At 40.2% G+C, this 22,470-nt stretch overlaps 1 protein-coding gene across 1 annotated transcript in view; it reads left to right on the forward strand.

The window, feature by feature from the left end:
- Positions 1 to 4,823: 4,823 nt before the first annotated feature.
- trip4 (thyroid hormone receptor interactor 4) overlaps positions 4,824 to 22,470 on the forward strand; it is a 104,645-nt gene continuing 86,998 nt past the window's right edge. The window contains exons 1-11 of the mRNA XM_080729597.1: positions 4,824 to 4,958; positions 6,568 to 6,761; positions 7,050 to 7,201; positions 7,951 to 8,169; positions 8,858 to 8,933; positions 9,029 to 9,134; positions 10,384 to 10,599; positions 11,618 to 11,747; positions 13,376 to 13,569; positions 14,489 to 14,613; positions 15,100 to 15,191. Of these exons, the coding sequence (XP_080585723.1) occupies positions 4,879 to 4,958; positions 6,568 to 6,761; positions 7,050 to 7,201; positions 7,951 to 8,169; positions 8,858 to 8,933; positions 9,029 to 9,134; positions 10,384 to 10,599; positions 11,618 to 11,747; positions 13,376 to 13,569; positions 14,489 to 14,613; positions 15,100 to 15,191 (1,584 nt within the window). The 5' untranslated portion in view covers positions 4,824 to 4,878. The remainder of the gene's footprint in view (positions 4,959 to 6,567; positions 6,762 to 7,049; positions 7,202 to 7,950; positions 8,170 to 8,857; positions 8,934 to 9,028; positions 9,135 to 10,383; positions 10,600 to 11,617; positions 11,748 to 13,375; positions 13,570 to 14,488; positions 14,614 to 15,099; positions 15,192 to 22,470) is intronic.

A 22,470-nucleotide genomic window follows, 5' to 3' on the forward strand; every position in this document is an offset into this window, starting at 1 on the left:
TAGTACACTCTAATCTGTACCCAGGGGACGTGTGTGTGCATGTGCTCCAAATACTGTAGATTCCTGGGAATGCACTCACCACACTCTGCCCAGAATTGCCACAACTTTTAGAGTTTATAAATATTAGTAAAAAAAACATTTGCTAACTAGTTTAAAAGTCTATAATCAGGTGCGTTGGTAAAGCGTTGAGCAACATCGCAACAATACAAAATTACCCGCACAATGCCAGCTTGCACGGTACATGAAGATTTATTTAAGCGTGCGGGTAATTCTAGACGTATAAATATAAAAGAATATAAAAGAAGTTGAATTAAAAGAATTCCGGTTCTTCAGCCCGTGCCTGGAAAAATCTGCTTGGCCAGTACCTTCCTATGCCAATGACCAATGCCCATTTTGCAAATGATTGGCCAACACATTAAGGAGAAACAACGATGCAGCCAAACAGAAGGACAATGATTTAGCATTTTTAAAGTGGGAAGTGGCATTAAAAACGAATTTGGTTAAATAATGTATGTTCACCTTAGTGCTGTAGGTCTAGTTGGACTTGCTTACTTTCAAGTAGCCCACCAAACTAAAACTATTATTTTTTACTTTCTTTTTCATACAGTATATCCAATACTTTTGTTGCAGTTGTTCCTGTGTTGCTGTGGACCGTGCCTCATTAGCATTTCACAGCTTGTACCGTAGTTGTACAGAATGAGTAGTGACAAATAAACCCTCTTGATTATTTTGACATCTTGCAAATAAATCATTGCGCACACTAGTACTGAAGATGGAAACATGTTTAACCAACTAAGCCTAGGACTTAAAGTTTAGACTCTTTAGAGCAATGAATTGACAAAAAAAAAAAAAGCCTTTGCCTTGTTTATTATTGTACCTAACTAACTAAATTTGAATCCCCCGGCTTCTGTATACACTATTTTCACTATGTAACAAAAAAAAAGCTTATGAAACCATGTAAAATGTTCTATAAAGATGTTTTATTTGATATTTGTGTCAATTGTGCATTGGCATTAACTCTAATATATTTCTATAAACATTTTTAATTTGATATTTGTGTCAATTGTGCATTAACATATATATATTTCTGATATTTTTTTGTTTGTTTTGTAAGATTTGTCAGTATTGATTCCATTGTAACTATATAATATTCTATACTTTTTGTAGCCTATTATGTTGTACTAGAATGCTTTTTTTTTAGATGGTGTACTGTAGTAACTGTACAGTAAAGCAATGCTATTTCATGCTAAGGTAAATGCTTTTTTCACCCGCCCTGAAGAGGGACGTTCACCAAACATCACATTTGAATCACGATGATGACCATTACATTTTATGATTACAATATCAGCTTGAGTTATTGGGATGACAATGTTACATTTTGCAACTATGTATCTCTGAGTGTTTATTCCAGACTGGCATACAGTAACTGAATAATTGGTACAGGGCTAGGTGCCTCTATAGGTCTCTAAAGAATAGACAGAATAGACGAAATAGAATCTTAGCCTACATCCACACTCGGCAGTGGTCCCCAGGTAGATTTTTACTCAGGATGGTGGCCCCTGGTTCACAGTCAGTTACTTAAAAGCAATAATGTAATGTGTTTTCTATACAGTAATAGCATGAACTCCAGAAATTCAGTCACTCCTGTCATTTCTGTCAAATAATGATATTCCTCTGCCTACATCATTGTGCAAAGAACGTTCTTTTTGCTGAGTTTCAATTCACAACCCACAGATGTAAGTAATGAGAATATCTCAATATAACAAGATAGCTTTTGATGCCCTGTTAACATTTCAGAAAAAGCCATCACATTGAAGCCAAGAATAAACAAAATAAAACATACTCAAGGCTTGTAATGCCCACTTAGTCTTCTACTATGTCATAGTAGATGTAGAAGCCAACATTTGTTGTGCTGGAAATACTTAATATTCCCCGGCTTTGATAACCTTACTTAGACTTAGACTTAGTTCCTCCCGTTCCTATTGGAACATTGGGCGACGAGTCGTCTCCATTTGCTTCGGTCCCTAGCGACCCTTCTTGCTCCATGCCAGCTGACACCCATCTCACTTAAGTCTTCCTTGGCTGTCTGCCTCCATGTCTTCTTTGGCCTCCCTCTCTTCCTCCTTCCACCCTCTGGCATCCATTCCATTGCAACACTTGCCGGTCTCTCTCTTGACAGTCGGAGTACATGACCAGTCATTCTCCTCCTCCTGTCAGCGATGATGTCCGACAGTGGTTGCACCCCTGCCCTTCTCATCAGCTCCTCATTTGTGATGTGATCTCTCCATGATATCCTCAAGATATATCTGAGGCACCGTCTGTGGAAGACATCCAACTTGCTGGTGATGCTGGCTGTCTTCATCCAGGTCTCGCAGGCGTAGGTCACTGTTTTTGACAACCAGATGTTTCGGAGTCGTTGGAACACTCCTGCAGCTTTGCCAATTCTCGTCAGTACGTCTTTCTCCACGTCTCCTGTGCTTGAGATGTTACTTCCAAGGTAAGTGAAGTTTTCGACGTACTCCACGTCCTGTTCGCCTAGAGTGAGCGGTGGAAGGTTTTGGTCTTGTCCAACGGTCATGGCCTTGGTCTTTTCTTGGCTGATCCGCAGACCGACCTTTTCTCCGTGCCCATGGAGGTTGTTGGTCATCTCTTGAAGTGCAAGGTGGGTATGACTTTGATAACCAAAAGCTCCCTTTTTGACAAAAATATGAATGGTGCCAATCTGTATGCTTTATTTCAGATGCATGGTAACCGGAACGCTTGCCCCCAAATCATGCTCACCCCTAATTCTCATTCAGCGGAACTCTTGCCCCCAGCGGTGGACCACTTGCCCCGTTTGTTGAAAACAGACCAGGCCCTTTCACCAAGTTAGGCAAAACAATTACAGCGGCCGAGGCGCCCCGTCTGAAGCGGACTTGAGCCACAAGAGGCACCGCCGAGTGTCGTAAGCTCAGGTGAGCGAGTCGCTGCGCCGAAGTCTGCAGCGAAGGAGAAGTCTGCTTCAGCCGACTCAGCACCATTCGTCTCGGTTCCACTGAGACGTCAGCCGTGGCTGTGTAGCCAGAAATACCTGTTGGGTCAGACCTTTCGGAGGTCACCAGGTTTTGACTGGGGCGAGTGGACTTTGGTGGCTGGACATACGTGGGTCCGACAATGTGTTTTTATGAAAGAATTTCCGATAATCTTTTGAAATTAAGCCAATATTTTCTTTTTAATAGGCTGTAGGAAAAGTTAAAAAGGGGATAGTTACTCATGAGTCGCGACTCATAAAAAAATCACACCCGTGTGAACTGAGCGGTGGTTTACCCCCCCCCCCCCCCCCCTTCCCCCCTGTGTGTGTGTGTGTGTGTGTGTGTGCGTGTGTGTGTGTGTGCCTGGTCTGGCCTGGCCTGAACAACAGCGCCCCTCCCTTAACATGTGTGGTCATAAAAGGTACTGCAGGCCTGCAGGCTACATACAGACACACACACACGGACGGACGGACGCATACACACACGGCCACGTATAGGAGACGGTGTAACCACCGCTCAAAAAATGGTTCTGCAACCTTAAAGTGGGTCCCATTGTTTGGGAAACTGCTTTACAGGGTGCTTTACAGGGTCAACACAATAAACAAAAGGAACCATGGAAGTGTTGAAGAAGAAAATAAAATACGGTAATAAACATAATAAAACAAATAGTGTGTCTCGAGACAACTTGTGATTTGGCACTATAATAAAATGGAATGGAATTGAATGAAGTAAAAAAAGCAATAAAATAAAAACACCAAATAAAACAAATTGTGTAGGTAAAGAAAGGTACAATATCACAGAAAGCTATAACCTACTATGAAAGTACATTTTTAGAATCCCAATATTGTACTCCACTACAATTATTATAAAACTTTAGTCACTAGTTACTTTGTAGATTTAGATTTTTATTATTACAAAACACACGTTACCCACTTCAACCTTGTAGGCTTACTGACTGTCCATACCTTTGTAGGCTACTTTTACTCTAGTAGGCCTAGTACATTTTGAATTCTGGACTTTTACTGTGTGTATTTCTACATTACAGCATTGGTACTTTTACTTAAAGCAAAACATTTTAGTACTGTTTCCAGCACTGCCTTTACCCTTAAAGAGGCTTTGGGGGAATAAGTTAACTCAGCATTCGACAACTTCAGTTGTAGGCCTGTGCTCTTATGCTGCCACAGAGGTATAAAGACTGCCACCCAGTGACTGTGATGAACAGTACACCCGCTCGTGACAGAAATGTTACTTTTCTTTTAGCGAACTGCCTGTTGATGTTTTCTCGGTTTTTGGGTCCTTATAAAATATAAACAAGATTGATTGATTGATTGATTGATTGATTGATTGATTGATTCATTCATTCATTCATTGATTCATTGATTCATTGATTCATTGATTGATTGAAGAATGTAATAGAATGATGCATAACTTACTTGCATAGGAAAAAGTAAAGTTTCATGACAGTACAAATCACTGGTACAAGGTTAACTAAGAGGAATCCTAAGCTTTTCGGCTTATTTAGCGAACCACATGTTGGCTACAGTATCTCAGTAGGCCTACTTTGCATAGGAAATTATCAACAATAGGGGGGAAAGCAGTCATAAAGAAGAAATAAAATAAAATAACGAGGGCAAAAATAAAAATTAGTGATAAAGAGAAATAGGAGAAATTTACAATGGAAAAGGTGGCGGAACCTTTATCAAATGCACCGACTGTGCTGTTTTCTGGCAGGATACAATTCGGTGTTGCCACGCAGCATGTGTGCGTCGGTGTTATTCGACCGGGTGTATTTACACTAACACTACACACAGTCTGACACAGACACGTTTTGTAATGGTTGTTAAAAGATAGGCTTTCCATTGTCGACATGTCGGATGCTTTGCTTCGCTGGTGTGTGAGCCAGTTACACAACAGCTTTGGACTGGAGGCGTCTGAAGACATTGTCCAGTAAGTGAAACGTGTTCAATAAGAGGCGGCCGGGTGCTGATCAGAAAAGTTAGCTGACGCACACAAGAAATGTCCTTGTACATCATGCATGGCACATTTTATATTTTGTTTTTACATTACCTATATTAATGTTCTGATTTTGATCATAAGACCCAGTTTAACTGAATGTCACTCTCCAGGGTTTCTTCAGAATAGGTGTATGACATGATTGATTGATTGATTGATTGAATGATTGAATACTTTATTAGCAGTTTGCATAGGAAAATACAGGACAGTATAGTTAAGATACAAGGTCTACTAAAAGGATTTAAACCCAAAAAAGACAGTGTCTTGTTTACAAAGGGGTCCTTTGTACTCAATTCATAGGGACTTTACAATGACAGACATATGTATGCCATATGTATGTATACATACATACAGTATGTATGTATGTTAGTATGTATGTATGTATGTATGTAGCCGCAAATTGCAACACCAGATTTTTTTATACTCGGATGAATCTAGGGTTGCAATACCACCCATAGGGATTCAATGCATGAAAACAGTTTTTTGCTAACTGATTGTATTAAACGACTTCAAACTCACCAATATTGTGGCTCTATGGAAAGCTTGGAATTTACTCTTGCTAACTGCAAAGTGTTTGTTTCTGAAAAATCCACCGAAGAATTGTTATGATTTATTTTCTGTTAATAAAATCCGAGCAGCCATGTTTTTTTTCTAAGTCTTGAACTTAGGAAGCGCTCGTCTTCTATAACACCACGTCCCGCTGCCTCCTGCATTAGGCTATGTGACAGAACCAGCTGGTACACAGGACTGCTGAGTGACTTCCCACGAGCGCTTCCAAACTCCAGCACTTAGAAAAAATAATCACCCGAACTGAATTTCTTGACAGAAAATAAAATCATAACAATTCCACGGTGGAATTTTCAGAAACAAACACTTTGCAGTTAGCAAGAGTAAATTCCAAGCTTTCCATAGAGCCACAATATTGGTGAGTTTGAAGTCGTTTAATACAATCAGTTAGCAAAAAACTGTTTTCATGCATTGAATCCCTATGGGTGGTATTGCAACCCTAGATTCATCCGAGTATAAAAAAAATCTAGTGTTGCAATTTGCGGCTAGTATGTATGTATGTATGACACACTATGTACACATTAGGAGTCGACTAGGACAGTGGTTCTCAAACGTTGGTTCCATCTTTCAGTGAATTGAGTACAAAGGACCCCAGTGGAAACAAGTATGGTGCTTTCTTGGGGACCACAGCACTAATACAGTAGTATACGTACATTTAGTACTAATATATGTATGTCCATGTCAACAATAGAATTTTGAACAAACATGTCCACCACAAGCCAGCATGGCGATGAACCCTGAACGTCAACATTTTGCTTTAGACTAGTATCACCCTCCCTGCCCGGCTTCTGTTCTCATGGACAGAGACTTTACCACCGTGCCACCCAACAAGTGCATGAATACATTATCTATGGATAACCTGTAGACTTTAAAAGCAGCTTAGAACTTATAGCGTTATTTTTTGGACAACACCTTCATTGTATGATTGTATTGTATAAAGGGGAAATCCTTTTTTAACAGCAACTCTTTTTTTTAGGTACATTCTATCTATTGATAATGCTGATGAGATCGTGGAGTATGTGGGAGACCTTCTCCAGGGAACTGATGGGAAAAAGAGGGAATTTATAGATGAGCTCCTGAATCGATGGCAGCGGACTCAAAGACAGCCTCTGACTCAGGCTACAGATAACCAAGGCGTGTTCCTGTTTAGAGAGTCTAGGCCCGGACCAGGTAGGGCAATATCTCTGTATTGTTGCAATGTTATACTGCAGTGTTTCTTGATTTATCTTCAACCACAGTTTTAATAAAAAAAATTAGTCATAGTCCAATATATGTGTGATAGTCAAAATCTACAAAATATGCATGAATGAATGTTTCACTCATGAGGCGATATTGCTTCTCAATTATTTTGGTTATAAGTCGGTTATAATAATTTTCAATATATTTTCAGTTTAATTACCCAGCCCTAATGTGTCAGCTAAGTTAAATATTTAACACGTGTCTGTTTGTTGTGGGCAGCTGGTTCTGTTCTCCCAGAGATCTTTGACGCTACCAAAGACTCCCAGAAGAAGTCGAAGCGTAAGGGCCGAAACAACAAGCAAGAGGTGATGACCATAAACCAAGCAGAACCTGAAGTAGAAGTAGTCAAAACCCCCATTGACCTGAAGAAGGTGAGTAAGCGGCTTGTTGCTCCTTGTTGAAGCTATTTAGCTATTATTTGGGTTTGGGCCAATAATGGAATTTTAAATATTGATTATTGTAAGAGAAAATACAGATACAAAATTACTAAGTACATTTATTGCCATTTTGGCCAAATGAAAAATACACTCATGAATCCAAGACTGATGACACTGATGTCAAACAAGTGTATGACGCTGTATCTATGAAAATATTTGATCCGCAACGCAATATGTATGGGTGTCCCTGCTTCATCTCTTTCTCACTAAGCGGTTGACCCTTGACCTGAAGAACATTTTAAGACGTCTGCTTTATATAATGCGTGTTGCTTGTGGAGACATGCATGGATGCTTTGTCATAAAGCCTAGTCTACAGTTTGAAGAAAGCCCTTCACATTTCGCACAGAAGAGTAATATTCCAAACACAGTTAGTCACTGAAAATTGCAACCATACTTATTTATACTAGTGTAAAGAATTATCAATATGAAAATACAATCTACTGGTGAGATCAAATCAATAACAAAATGATCAAAAATGCAATACATTAATTATCTGTCCATCCCTTGCTTTTATTTTCCATTTGATTTATGTTGCTAGTCCTGGATGTGTCACATTGATGACACAAGACAGAGAACGCTTTGCAGATGAGACTTTACACAGTACTTTGATTGCTTCACTTAAACACTGACCTCCAGTCATTTCAGATGTCCTCCCCATACCGGTTTCCCCTATCCATCCACAGGCCCAAGAAATCAATACTTCCTCTTCGACCAAGAAGAAAAATAAGTTTGTGAATCTTTACGCTAAAGAGGGACAGGACCAACTGGCTATAATTCTGCCCGGGCGCCACGGCTGTGAGTGTCTGGCCCAGAAGCACGGCCTCATCAACAACTGCCTCAGCTGTGGCCGCATTGTGTGTGAGCAAGAAGGCTCTGGGCCCTGCCTCTTCTGTGGAAGCCTGGTAAGTCTGGCTGCTTTGTTTCTGGGACTTTTCAGTCAAGACAAGGGTTGCTCAATATGTCCATACAAATTGTGTCTGTGACAAAGACTTGTCCTTGTCCGTGACAAATGTTACGTTTAGTTTTTACATACAATAACATAATAATAATGTTCTTATAAGACCCAGTGACTGAAAATCAGTCTCCAGGTTTTCTTCAGAATATGTATGACACTTATTTACTATGACACTATGGCACATTAGGAGTCCATTAGTAGAGACCTTTCAAGGACCGTCATAACTCTGAGAGTGTACCATCGGAACCAAATGGACCCAAATGGACCATTTGGTTCCATTGGCACACTCTCAGGGTTACAGACACCTTCAAGGAACCCCGAAGGTCTTGAACACTGTACTATAAAGTTTATTAACTAGCTCTTTGTGTATCTGGTAATAATATTGTCTGCTCATTTGTATGTCCGTGTCCAAAATATAATTATGACAAAATGTCCGACACATGGTGATGACCCCTGGTTAAGACTGATACTGACAAAAAAAGCAGGAAAAAAACAAACATATTATGTGAAATGTTTGCAATCCTTTCACAGTTTTTCACAAATCGCATTCTAGGACAGGTCGAACAAAACCTTATCATTTTTTTTTATTTTTGCTTTAATCCATGATGTTTGTTTTTTATTTTCTATTAAATCAGGTTTGCACCAAAGAAGAGCAAGAGATTCTGCAGCGAGACTCCAATAAAAGCCAGAAACTGCGAAAGAAACTGATGGGTAGGTGAGACGCAAAGCAAAACTAATGTGATGCTAATTTCACTGATATTATTCAATTTCGTATTTTTTCTTTGGTTGTGTTCTTGTTGGGACAGAGGGCTCAGAGAGAGACCATCTCCCACACCAAGAGGCTCGTATGAAGGCAGGCCTGGAGAAGGCCATCCAGCACAAAGACAAACTGCTAGAATATGACAAGAATAGGTATTGTACAAAGTGCATTTAAAGCAAAATTACACTTCTGAGGACGACTAGAGTCAATCAACTGAAATTGGGGCTGACATATAAAATTGTAAATGCATCGCTGCCCTCCATGCCCTCTGTGCCAAATTATCTGATTGATTACCTAAAAAGAGTGAGCAACTCTCACGGTCATAACACTAGAGGGAGCGCAAATAAGGATCTGGTGCCACCCATTTTAAAACAAATATGGGTAAATTCACCTTCCACAACACTGCCACTCAGGTGTGGAATGCTCTCCCCCTTCCCTCAAAAGAAACAATTCACTGGCTTCATTCAAAAATGGCTTGAAAATTCACCTGTTAGCAGGTCATATGGAGAGGTAAGCCACCTATGATAGGATGTCCATCCTAACCTCATGTTGTTCATAGACCTTGTGTTTATAAATGTTTTAGAGTTGTTTTATATATATACATTTTTTGTTGTTGTTGTTGATGTTTCTTTGTTATATCAATGTGTTTTGTTCTTGTGAATGAATGCAAGGGACCTGAATGGAAATAAGACCACATGGTCTTTCTTCAGTGAATATCCTTTTGGACCAAAGTGCTTTGTACTGTATGCATTTTTATGTCTAATAAATCGATCAATCAATCAAAGAGAGAGAGAGAGACGTTGGTAGACATTTGTTTGTGTAGTTATCTTGCCATGATGTAACTCCAACGGCGAGGTATCTTCAATAGTTGCTCCTTTTTATTAGAAATGTATAATTCAAAAATATGCTCCCCAATGACTTAAATTGCATGGTGAAACAGGTCTCAAAGTCACTTTAATACCACATAAATGTACTTGTACTGTACTTTTTTAGGCATTTTTACTTTACTGGAGTATTTCCAATTTTCAATACTTTTACTTCTACTCCACTACATCTCAGAGGCAAACATACTTTTATGCCACTACAATTATTTGAAAACTTTAGTTATTAGTTACTTTATAAAACATACATTTCCCACTTCAGCCCTATATACATTTCGGACATTTGAAAATAGCAGATCTACAATCCAATCTTGTAGATCTGCTATTTTCAAAAGATTTTTAATATAAATTTGAAATCTTGGGACTTGCTGCACAACGAGTGCTTTCTACTTTTGTACATTTTGAATTCTGGACTTTTACTTGAGTATTTCTGCTTTGCAGTATTGATACTTTTACTTAGGTAAATACAAACTAAAAAAATACTTTTTACCCACCTCTGATATCCTGTTTCTATCAACAGCACCAGGAGAACTCAGGTTCTGGATGACCAGTCGGACTACTTTGGTACCGACTCCAATCAGTGGTTGTTGCCCAGTGAGCGCGACAAGCTGAGGAAGAAGGAGGAGGAGCTACGAGAACTTCGCCACGCCTCCCGGAAAGACAGGAAGATCACGTTGGACTTTGCTGGACGACAAGTGATCGACGAGGGAGATGACCTCAGCCAGTACTACAGCAAGTGAGTACCACAAGACGATGGGTTACTGCAGGGTTCCCCAATAGGCGGCCCGCGGGGGAATACTGTCTGGCCCACTCCAACCCCAGTAATAATGGTGGTATAAGAGCAGCAACAGCACTAGTATATCGTCGTTGTCGGGTGGAAATCTCGTATCTCCAAATTTGCACGTTCTTTCACAAATCATACAAGGCCGTCGCACGAAAGTAGTGAAAACAGCCGATCTACAAGCACACAACGCCTCGCACAGCGAGGCGTTGTGTGCTTGTAGATCGGCTGTTTTCACTAGTTTAAATCATTTTTAAAATGATAAATTCAAAACGAACGGTTTTGGACATACAAGGTTTTCACCCGACAACGACGAAAACTGTCGCTGGAGTAGCGGGAACGCCACCGTTGCCCCCTGCAATGTTATGGCCCTCGGCTTGGTACCCTAGACATAATTCGGCCCTTGGGGAAAACTAATTGGGGAACCCTGGGTTACTGGTTGTATGTTTAGCAGTGGGTCTCAAACATTTTCCGTTCCAAGGAAGGACCCCCAAATTGATATGTATTTGGGGCCGCGGACTCCCTTCTGAAAATGTATGGGGCCAGAGATCCCCAGAATAGTAGGCCTGATTATCTGACTGGGAACCAGGCTACCAGAAGAGAAGATTTGTGTTTAAAAAAAATACAATGCAAATTATTCAAAATGATTCCAACACTTTCAAGATTTTTCCTCAAATATTCAAAAATAGAAGATGTACATGCTCGCAGCGAGCACTAAGTGACACACTGTGAGCTTGTGTATCTGTTATTTTTGAATATCCAACATATGAAATAGGGAAAAGGGGGTTAAAATGGATTAACACGTTTTTCTGGGAGACCCCGTGAAACCCCCTCAAGGAACCACTTTGGGATCCAATGGTTTATTATAGATATGTCTTGATGATAAAAAACAAATGCAGTTTGTACTTTGTGCTACAGATGATCATTTTTGTAAGAAAAAATATCCCTTCACAATTACCAAACATATTTGCAGGCTGGATGAGACAGTCAAGGCCTTGAGCACCGGTGCTCAGGTTAAATCTCCTTCACGCCCAGAAGGACAAAGTGGACGGCAGAACATGAGTGAACTGGTCAACCCCAACATTGTGCAGGCCGCACCAGAGGTACAGTATGCCTTTGTATACTGCAGTGGTAACCTCACATCACCAGGAGGTACAGTATGCCTTTGTATACTGCAGTGGTAACCTCACATCACCAGGCTTTTGAACCCTTTGTTGTAAAAAAAACAAAGTTGTCCTTAACAAAAGTAAAAGTGCTCATTATGCAGAATGTCCCATTTCAAGTTTTCAAATGTATCCACCTGTTTCCGCGGGAGTTTACTGGAGATTATGTGGACCTGTTTGGACCACACTTTCAGTTTAACTTTTTCTCTGCCATTTTAAACATAGCTGTAGTAAGCAGCTGCCAAATTGTCCTTACCTTTTAACGTGGGCACGCGCACGCATCGTGCACAATCTGTGCGCGACTCATCTAGTAGACGTGTAGACTCGGTGACAAGCTTTCGAATACAAAAAACCCCATTGAAAAAGACATATCCGTTGCCACGCTGTATCTCTGCTTATCAGCCAGTGTTTACATGAAAAAGCATTGAAAAAAGCCAACTGTGCGCTATGGTAACACGTGGACACGTTCGCGCACAAAACGCACGATATGTGCGGGGATCATAATCCAGGCGTGTAGAGACTGGATCAAAGTTTCCAAACGCAAAAATCAGATTGAAAAACGAGCGTTCCATCGCCCAGTAGCTTCCACTTCTGTTACACAGTAAACCAATGGAGGCGGGACTTATGGGACTAAGGCTCAGACTGGATACGGAAAGCTGGATCCGGTCCAGACCGGAAATGACCGGATACAGTTAGGGGGGCGGGCCTAAAGAGCCAGAATCAGCGAAAATCTGCGCTAATACTTTTAATCCTTTCATAATGATTAAAGCTAATTAAACTATGCGGGCTCTACGGGCATGGCAGCGCGGTACAGCGGGAAATCTACGGGCTCTACGGGGATCGCGAGGTATGAGTTAACAGCAGACATACAAGCTCACGTCGCGTCGCAGATGCAACCCATTGTGAGCTTGTAAATCACACTCGGCTGCGGTGCCGGAAGCTCGGTACAGCGTCTACGCAATGCACTATGGGGCGTTGGAAACTTGTGGATAAAAAATCTTTTGAAAATAGCAGATATACAAGCTCACAATGCCTCACATCGCGAATGGCCGAAAAGTATACAGTATACTGTAGGGCTGAAGTGTTTAGTGTATGTTTTCTCTGCAAAGTAACTAGTAACTGGAGTAAAAGTACAATATTTGCCTCTGAGATGTAGTGGAGTAAAAGTATTGGAAATCGGAAATACTCAGTTAAAGTACAAATACCACAGAATTGTACGTAAATGTACTTAGTTACTTTACACCGCTGCACACCTGGACTTGTGTCATGGCACCCACTTTGAGAAACCCTGCACTAACATATCGTCGTTGTCGGGTGTCCAAAACCGTTCGTTTTGTATTTATCGTTTTAAAATGATCTAAACTAGTGAAAATAGACGATCTACAAGAACACAACGCCTCGCACCGTTGTTGCTTGTAGATCAGCTATTTTCACTAGTTTTTTGCAATAGTCTTGTGTGATGAACCAGGGCTTGAACCAGGGCTTTTCCTTATGGTAAAACGTACAAATTTGAAACTTGGAGATACAAGGTTTCTGCCTGACAGTGACGATATGCTATCCGTTGGCAGTGGGTGGATGTGGGTGGTGGTGAGAGCCACCGGCGAAGCCTGCAGAAAGCAGCTGGTCCGGTGGAAGACAAGGCAGGAGCAGAGCGCTCCAGACTGAGACTGCAGGACAGAGAGCTGCAGGAGATCGCTGACGGAGGCTGGTGCCTCAGCATGCACCAACCCTGGGCCTCGCTGCTGGTCAAGGGCATTAAGAGGTAAAGGCAGCGTTCATTCATTCATTAAGAGGTAAATGCAGCGTTCATTCCACTAAAACTATGAAGATTTCTTTTTTTTTGCCGACTGTTTACACAGACAAAAACTAAATAAAAACTAAGCTATGATGACTAATACTAAGACTAAATATACTTACAATTTCGACTAAAATGACTACTGCAGAAGAGATCCAGTAGAACTAAAATAAGTCATTTTATGTTTGGTTGTGCTCCGGTGTTGCACTCTGAAAATAGCAGGTCTACAAGCTCACAAAGAGTTAAGCTGCGACTCGTTGTGAGCTTGTAGATCGGTAGTTTTCAGCATGAAACCAAGTGTATTAAAAAAATCGTATATTTAGTCGACTAAAACTAGACTTAAACAAGAAATCACACCGGGGCTCACTTCGCATGGTATCAAACAAGACAAACATGCATATCTCCTTGTATGGGATGTTCTGTCTGTGACGTTAGTCATCTCCATACATGGAGTTCCTTGCTCATTCCGTGCTCCTACTGTATACACAAAGACAGACGATGGAGCAGTTAGCAAAAAAAAGAGTGTTTTTCACGTACCTCTGAAAAAACACTGAATATTCTGCGTCGCGCGGATCCATGCACAAGAGCATTCAAATATTCATTCATTCATGTTAGAGCGACGATCCATTTGAAAGATACAAGCTTCCATGCGCAGCATCTCCCAAGACACAATCATGATGAGGATTTTCTTTTTTTCTTTTTTTTCTTTTTCTAAAAAAAGGGAAAGGCTGTTTTGCTTCCGGTTATGTCATCATGACGGCATCGGGTGACATACCCCGGAATCAGAACATATTTGGTAACCCATAGGCTAGTGAACAGCACCATCCAGCAGCAATGCTTCAGTGTATGTCAAAGACACATCTTGTCGTCCTCTCTCTGTCTGTAGGGTGGAGGGCCGAAACTGGTACACATCCCACCGTGGCCGTCTCTGGATTGCTGCTGCGGGTAAGAAGCCCACTCCTCAGGAGATCCAGGAAGTCGAGGGCATGTACCGTCACCTCTACAAAAAAGGTACACACAAACCCCAACCCAAGCATCTGTTTCATTCTGTTTTTTTTTCTTCTTTCTTACAATTTTTATCCCACGATTTAGTAACCCATTTTTCACCCCCGGTGCCAATTGCCTAAGCTATAATCCTGGGCGCTGCTCTCCCTCTGCCAACCTGGGGAGAGCCCCAAACTGAGCTCATGCTTCCTTCAGAGCTCATGAGCTCATGCGACAGTGCTACCGACTGCGCCACCGTGCTCCCTGTGTCATTCATTTTTTTTAACCATTATTACTTTGTTGTTGTCAAGAGGAAACCTTGTATGGGGTGAACTACTCCTTTAATCTTTGGATTTTACTCTTTCCAAAACCAAATGTCCATGACCCTGCATGGGATTGGTGATTGAAAGCTGCTCTTGTTTTGTGTGTGTGTGTGTGTGTGTGTGTGTGTGTGTGTGTGTGTGTGTGTGTGTGTGTGTGTGTGTGTGTGTGCGTGTGCGTGTGCGTGTGCAGAGCCCAGGTTTCCTAAAGACTACCCCACTGGCTGTCTGCTGGGCTGTGTCAACATGACCGACTGCCTGTCTCAGGAGCAGTACACAGAGCAGGTTAGTGGAGATTCATGGCTGAACCCACTGGTGTAAAGTCACTAAGTACATTTACTTAACTCATCTAGTGCCATTCGCGAGATATCTCGCGAAATGTACTCGAGTATCTGTAGTGCCATTCACGGGATATCTCGGGAAAAGTAATATATTACTGTAACGGCGAGTACATTACCGAGAAGAATGGCCGGCGGTCCGGAGACGAAATCCGTCGCTGATTTCGCATCATCACGGCTCCACGAGCACAAAATAGTCCCATCCATAACATTGAGGTGGACGGGGGATCTCATCTTTAATGTCCATTATCTCAAAACTACACTTTAGAAGCTAGGATGGAGGCAGATGCTCGCTTATGTTACACAGTTATAAAAGCTCCCGGTCGGCCATTACACAACTCCACGTGGACACGGATCGGTTCCGGCGCACGATCCGATGACGTCAGACCGGAAGTGATTGCGCGGTGGACTTCTGGCCTTCAAAATAAGACAACGCAAGTGAATGGGACCTGAAGGAGGCACTTTGGACATTATAATCCGTTAATGTCTGGGGCTCAGAATGAGTTAAGTATTGTACTTCAGTACAATTGTGAGGTACTACTTTTACTTTACTGGAGTGATTTCAATTTCCAATACTTTTACTTCTACCCCACTACATCTCGGATCCAGATATTGTACTTACTTTGTACTCCACTACATTTATTTGAAAACTGTATTTGCTAGTTACTTTGTACATTGCATATCATTACAAAACATACATTAACCACTTGAACCCTATATACATTTCGTCCATTTGAAAATAGCCGATCTACAAGCTCGCAATGTGACGCATTGTGAGTCTTGTAGATTGGCTATTTTTAATACATGTGAAATGGGACATTCTGCATGATGAGTACTTTTACCTTTGGTACTTTTAGTACATTTTGATACCAACACGTTTGTACTGTTACTCTAGTACATTTTTTATTCCAGACTTCTACTTGTAACAGAGTATTTCTACATTGCAGTATTGATACTTTTATTTTCCCACCACTGTCTGAACCAGCAGACATCATACAGAGAGCAGGTTAGTGGAGTGCATAGCTGAACCAGTGTACAGTACAGTACAGTACAGTACAGTACAGTACAGTACAGTACAGTACGTACAGTACAGTACAGTACAGTACAGTACAGTACAGTACAGTACAGTACAGTACCGGGAGCAGGTCGGTGGAGATTCAGAGCTGATCCAGCAAACATCATGAAGTCTATGCAACAATGAATACAACAAAGAAAATGCATACACTCGCATACACCACTCAGACAGTACACTGACATTCTCGTCTCTATAAATTTCTAGAGGCATTTCTCTCAATTTTTCTGCCAAGAACACACTGTACTGTACTGTACTGTACTGTACTGAATGCCACAGACAAGTAAGGAAAGGGTGAAGCAATCCGAGTTGTCTTTTTTTTCCCCCCTCAATATTATGCAGCAGACACTAGCAGAGATATCTTTACTGGAAAGAGTCCTGGCTGCAAGCAATGTAGGCTTTTGATTGAATTGATTATTTTTTGCAGTCTTGAATGGGTGATATCCGAGGAAGAAGGTTCATCAAACTGCTTTTTTTCTTTTAAGATGTTTTATGGATTTTTTCCCCCACAGTAATCCTCATCTATTTCTTGCCAATGACACCACCGGTGCATAAAAGTAATTAAGGGGTGGGGGGGGGCATTATTGGCCATAATGCCTGACGGTGAGTCCCGAGCCCAGTGGACCTTTTCTGAACGTCACTCCGCGACTCTCTCTAACTGTGAAACTATCAATAAAGAAAGACAAGAGAAGAATTACCTTTTTTTTTCATTCATTCATTCAATAATATCAGTGGTGGAAAAAGTACTCATTTTTTTTACTTAAGTGATTGTATCAATACTGCAATGTAGACATACTCTGTTACAAGTAGAAGTACCATATTCAAAATGGACTTGAGTAAAACTACAAAAGTGTGGGCAAACTGGGCATTAAAAATGTACCAAAAGTGAAAGTGCGCATAATGCATTATCCCGTTTCACAAGTTCAACATGTATAATGAGCTTGCAGATCCATTTTCAAATGGTCGAAATATATATACTGTAGGGCTTGAGTGGTTGGTGTGTTTTGTAATGATAATCAAAATCTACAAAGGAACTGGTAACTAAAGTTGTCTCATAATTGTAGTGGAGTAAAAGTACAATAACCTAACTACAGTACTTGTCTACTCTGATGCAGTTCAACGTCCTACCACCGGAGGGGATACTGCACCATTTTTACTACAGCTTTAGTCTAGTGTGAAATGGAGCAATCCTTGTTCACACTAGAGAGACAATAGGCAGAGCTACTGTACCAGGGGCGTCAATTGGGTATGGCAGGGGTATGCAGCTGCCATACCCTGGGTCCAGGGAGGAAAATAGAAGTTACTTTTAAATATAAATCCATGAATGTATCTTTGTCTATCTGTGCTGGTTATTATGTTGTTAAATTACAGTAAAATAACTACAAATGCAAAATGTAACAAAATGGTCACTTTAACAATGTATTATAATTATATTCTCCACACTTGTATTCTCCCCATCTTGACAAGATGGTATATTCCCAGGTTCCGCAGGTCAGCTGCACAGGTGCAATGCATTATTGTTAATTGTGTCACGTTTACTAACATGCTAAGTTTAGATGCACTTGAAAAACCATTGCAGGCTGCCATATTCAGCCCAAGAAACTGTAGAAACCTGTGTAAAAACGGACAAAACTCTTTTTCGCTGCGAGGCGTTATGAGCATGTAGATCGGCTATTTTCACAATAGAACCGTATTATACAAAATGTACTGTAATGCCTCTTTTCCATGAGGGCTCCCATCTTTGCCATACCCTAGCTTTTGCTGAACTGACGCCACTGTACTGTACTGCAAAACTCATCCCACTTTATGTGGGTTGTTCTAGTATGTTTACCATCTCATGTATAGAATGTATAGTATCATTTTAAAGTGTTGATGGCTTTAGGCTGTGTTCACTGCAGATGCCAAGGAAACACTGTTGCTCACAGCTAGACATTTAAACCTCACCAGTGGTGGAATAAGTACTCACACATTTTACTTAAGTAAACGTATCAATAGTGCAATGTAGAAATACTCTTTTACAAGCAAAAGTCTGGAATTAAAAATGTACTTGAGTAAAAGTATGAAAGTGTTGGCATCAAAATGTACTTAAAGCACCAGAAGTACAAAATGTTCGAAAATAACAGATCTGCAAGCTCGCATCGCGATGCGTTGTTGATCTGCTATTTTCAAATAGCCAAGGTATAAAATTGGGCTAAAGTGGTTTATGTATGTTTTATAATATTATTATAATGTATATCTGCAAAGTAACTAGTAACTAAAGTTTTCAAATAATTGTAGTGGAGTAAAAGTACAATATTTGGATCCGAGATGTAGTGGAGTAGAATTCAATGTATTGGAAATTGGAAATACTCAAGTAAAGTACAAATACCTCAAAATAAAAGTAAATGTACTTAGTTATTTTACACCACTGAACTTCACTGATTGTAACAGACTGTACAACAGGTGTTTTTTTCCAGTCTTCTGCTTTGTTTTCATGCTTGATGAAGGCAAACGTGCTGTAATCTTTTGATAGTTCAATTCAGTAGCACAGGGGTGGTGGTGCACACCAGCACACGCACCACCAAATAACCTCAAATAACTCAAGGACATAAGTTTAGGTCCTAGCCAATAAAACCCTTAATGGGGCGTAGTTTTGCTTATTCTTTGAATGGTTCGTTTGGTATATCCATCTTTTAGTGCAACTCGTAGCGACTGGCAAGACTACACTACTCAAGCATTTAAATGGGGATTGGGGAAACAAACAGGGGGACCAAAACAAAGCGACGACGCTAGGGCTGTCACGATATGAAATTTTACATGACGATTAATTGTCACTCAAATAATTGGCGATTAACGATTTAATTGTGTATTTGTCGTTGATAATTACATTTCTGTTTGGCTTTTAGGCTTTGAAGTTGCATATGGTAGATATGACACATAACCTAAATATACAAATAAATTACTGACATATTTGACAACTTTATACTTAAAAAAGAACATTGATAGTGGAAATAGCCGATCTACAAGCTCACAACGCGTCGCGATGCGACGCGTTGTGAGCTTGTAGATCTGCTATTTCCACTATTTTTGACATGGAAACGATTATGACGATTATGTCAAATAATCACGATTATGTCAAATAATCACGATTATGTCAAATAATCACGATTAGACGATTATGTAATAATTGTGACAGCCCTACCTGTTGCCGGTTTAGGCCACGCCTAGACCGGATCACACGGCCTGTTGTAAACCAATAGCAGGCTTTCATCCGAGGTGGAAAGACTGGTGATGCAAGGTTAACAGGGTCAGTATTATTAAAGACTGGTGATGCAAGGTTAACAGGTAAAGACTGGTGATGCAAGGTTAACAGGGTCAGTATTATTTTGGTCTCCCTAAATTGGAAGCCAGAGAAGCTTACCTCATACAGTGGTGCTGCAGTAGCTTAGCCGTTATGACAATATATGAAAGGAGGCTATTTACTGTTTGCTGCTCGAACATTAACATCCAAATGAGCTCTATTTCCATATTTACTCATAATATCCATGTAACGTTGCCTAAATCAGTGTTGTAAAAAGTACTCAAATGCTTTACTTAAGTAAAAGTATCAATACTGCAATGTAGATATACTTTGTTACAAGTAGAAGTCCTGTATTCAAAATGTACTTGAGTAAAAGTGCAAAAGTATACGTATCAAATTGTATTAAAGTACAAAAGTAGAAAGTAGTCATTATGCAGAATATCCCATTTCAGAAGTTTTCAAATGTATAAAAATAATTGAAAACAGCAGATCTACAAGCTCACAACGCTTTGCAATGCGACGCGTTGTGAGCTTGTAGATCGGCTATTTTCAAATGGCCGAAATGTATATGGGGCTGAAGTGGTTAATGTATGCTTTTAAGAATAAGAATCAAAATCTACAAAGTAACTAGTAATTCAAGTTTCAAATAAATGTAGTGGAGTAAAAATACAATATTTGCCTCTGAGATGTAGTGGAGTAGAAGTAAAAGTATTGGAAATCGGAAATACTCAAGTAAAGTACAAATACCTCAAAATTGTACTTAAGTACAGTACTTAAGTAAGTACTTAATTACTTTACACACTGGTTGCCTTGCATCTAAAATGCCACACTCCCATTTATACAGTAATTGGAGCAGTTCCATAATGTCTGGTTATTATCGTCCTAATCATCTTGTCTTGTCTAGCTTTGCTTATGTCCTATCTATATTAGCATTCATTACACACTGCTGTCAAACTTGCATTTTTTTTGTAGGGACACAAAGTTTGATTTGTTGTAGTTGTATTGCATTCTGAATGAGCTTGTTTATTTTCATATCAGTCGCTATGTCATTATTCTCTTATACTCTCACAACGTGCATAAATCGTGGAAATGATAGTTAGGTTTTATGTTTTATTTTTTCAATACTAATGTAGGTTGTTGACACTAACGTCTCTGAGGCACTTGCCTGTCAGGCAAGTACAGGTCATGTTCTACTTGCCCCAAAGGTCAAGCACACTTGCCCGAAAAGTAAATCTTCCATTATAAAATGATAGGGAAAATGTACGCTTGTCGCACAAATTAATTTTAAATGCAATCAATAACTGCCGAGTGGCGACGGTCACTTTGAAAAACCAGAATGAGTCCAACTGCTAGTTAGTAAAAAGGTAGCATTGTTCTCCATGAATAGCCTATAATATATAATGAAGACGGGATGTACATCCCCGTCGGGCAACCTGAAGGCAAACTCTACTTGCCCGAACGTTTCATTTACTTGCCACGGGCAGTCAGGAAACCGTTAATGTCAACCCCTGCTAATATCATAGGCAGACATATATCTCAGATTCTTTCCTCCCCTTCACAGCCACCACACTCTTTACATCTGTGCATTCAAATGACGACTTAGTATGGACTCATTACAAAGCAGAAGAGTTGGGGAGAAATGTGCAACAACCTTATCTTAAATCTACAATACAATGCACCCACATGTGTACGCACACATACAATACGTAAAGTGCACACACACGCAGGCACACACGCACGCGCGCGCGCACGCACGCACGCACGCACGCACGCACGCACGCACGCACGCACGCACGCACGCACACACAGAGAGTCTAGCTTTAGTGAGATATTGACAATGGAAATTGCACATGCTTCCTTTCTGCTGATTTTGAGAAATGTAATTAGCTCTCATTAAGCTGTTGTGTGTGACTGAGTGGGCTTTTGTGCAAGCATATACAGTGCACTTACAGTGTATCTGCATATTGTTATTTATTTATTGTATTTACTCAAGGAGAGTGGTTTTACTTCTCAAGAGGTCTGTGTTCGGGTCGTCTAAAAAATCAATTATTTTGTCACAAGGTCGTTAATACTTTTCATTGGTTAAATATTTATAAAACCCACAGAGACCACTTTCAAGTTCATTTACTCAAGTACTGTACCATTTTGAGGTATATTTACTTTACTTGAGTTGAGTATGAGTAATCCAATTTTCAACTTCTACTCCACTACATCTCAGAGGCAAATATTGTACTTTTACTCCACTACAATTATTTGAAATTGAAAACTTTAGTAACTATTTACTTTGTAGATTTTGATTATTATTACAAATCATACATTAACCACGTCAGCCCTATATATATACATTTTCGCCATTTGAAAATGGCAGATCTACAAGCTCACAATGTGTCACAATGAGACACATCGTGAGCTTGTAGATCTGCTATTTTCCAAAGATTTTGATACATTTGAAGACTTGAAATGGGACATTCTGCAGAATGTGTACTTTCTACTTTTGGTACTTTAAGTACATTTTGATACCAATACTTTTGTACTTTTACTCTCAAGTACATTTTGATACCAATACTTTTGTACTTTTGGTACATTTTGAATTCCGGATTCAGAGTAACATTAACATTAACATTAACATTTCTACATTGCAGTATTGATTCTAGATAAAAGAATGTGAATACTTTTTACACCACTGCATGTATGTTACTCTGTTACTGCATACCTACTAGCAGATATGTATGTTACTCTGTTACTGCATACCTACTAGCAGATATGTATGTTACTCTGTTACTGCATACCTACTAGCAGATATGTATGTTACTCTGTTACTGCATACCTACTAGCAGATATGTATGTTACTCTGTTACTGCGTAGCTACTAGCA

The sequence above is a fragment of the Nannobrachium achirus genome, assembly GCF_963921795.1.
Source record: "Nannobrachium achirus genome assembly, chromosome: 7".
Taxonomy (NCBI): domain Eukaryota; kingdom Metazoa; phylum Chordata; class Actinopteri; order Myctophiformes; family Myctophidae; genus Nannobrachium; species Nannobrachium achirus.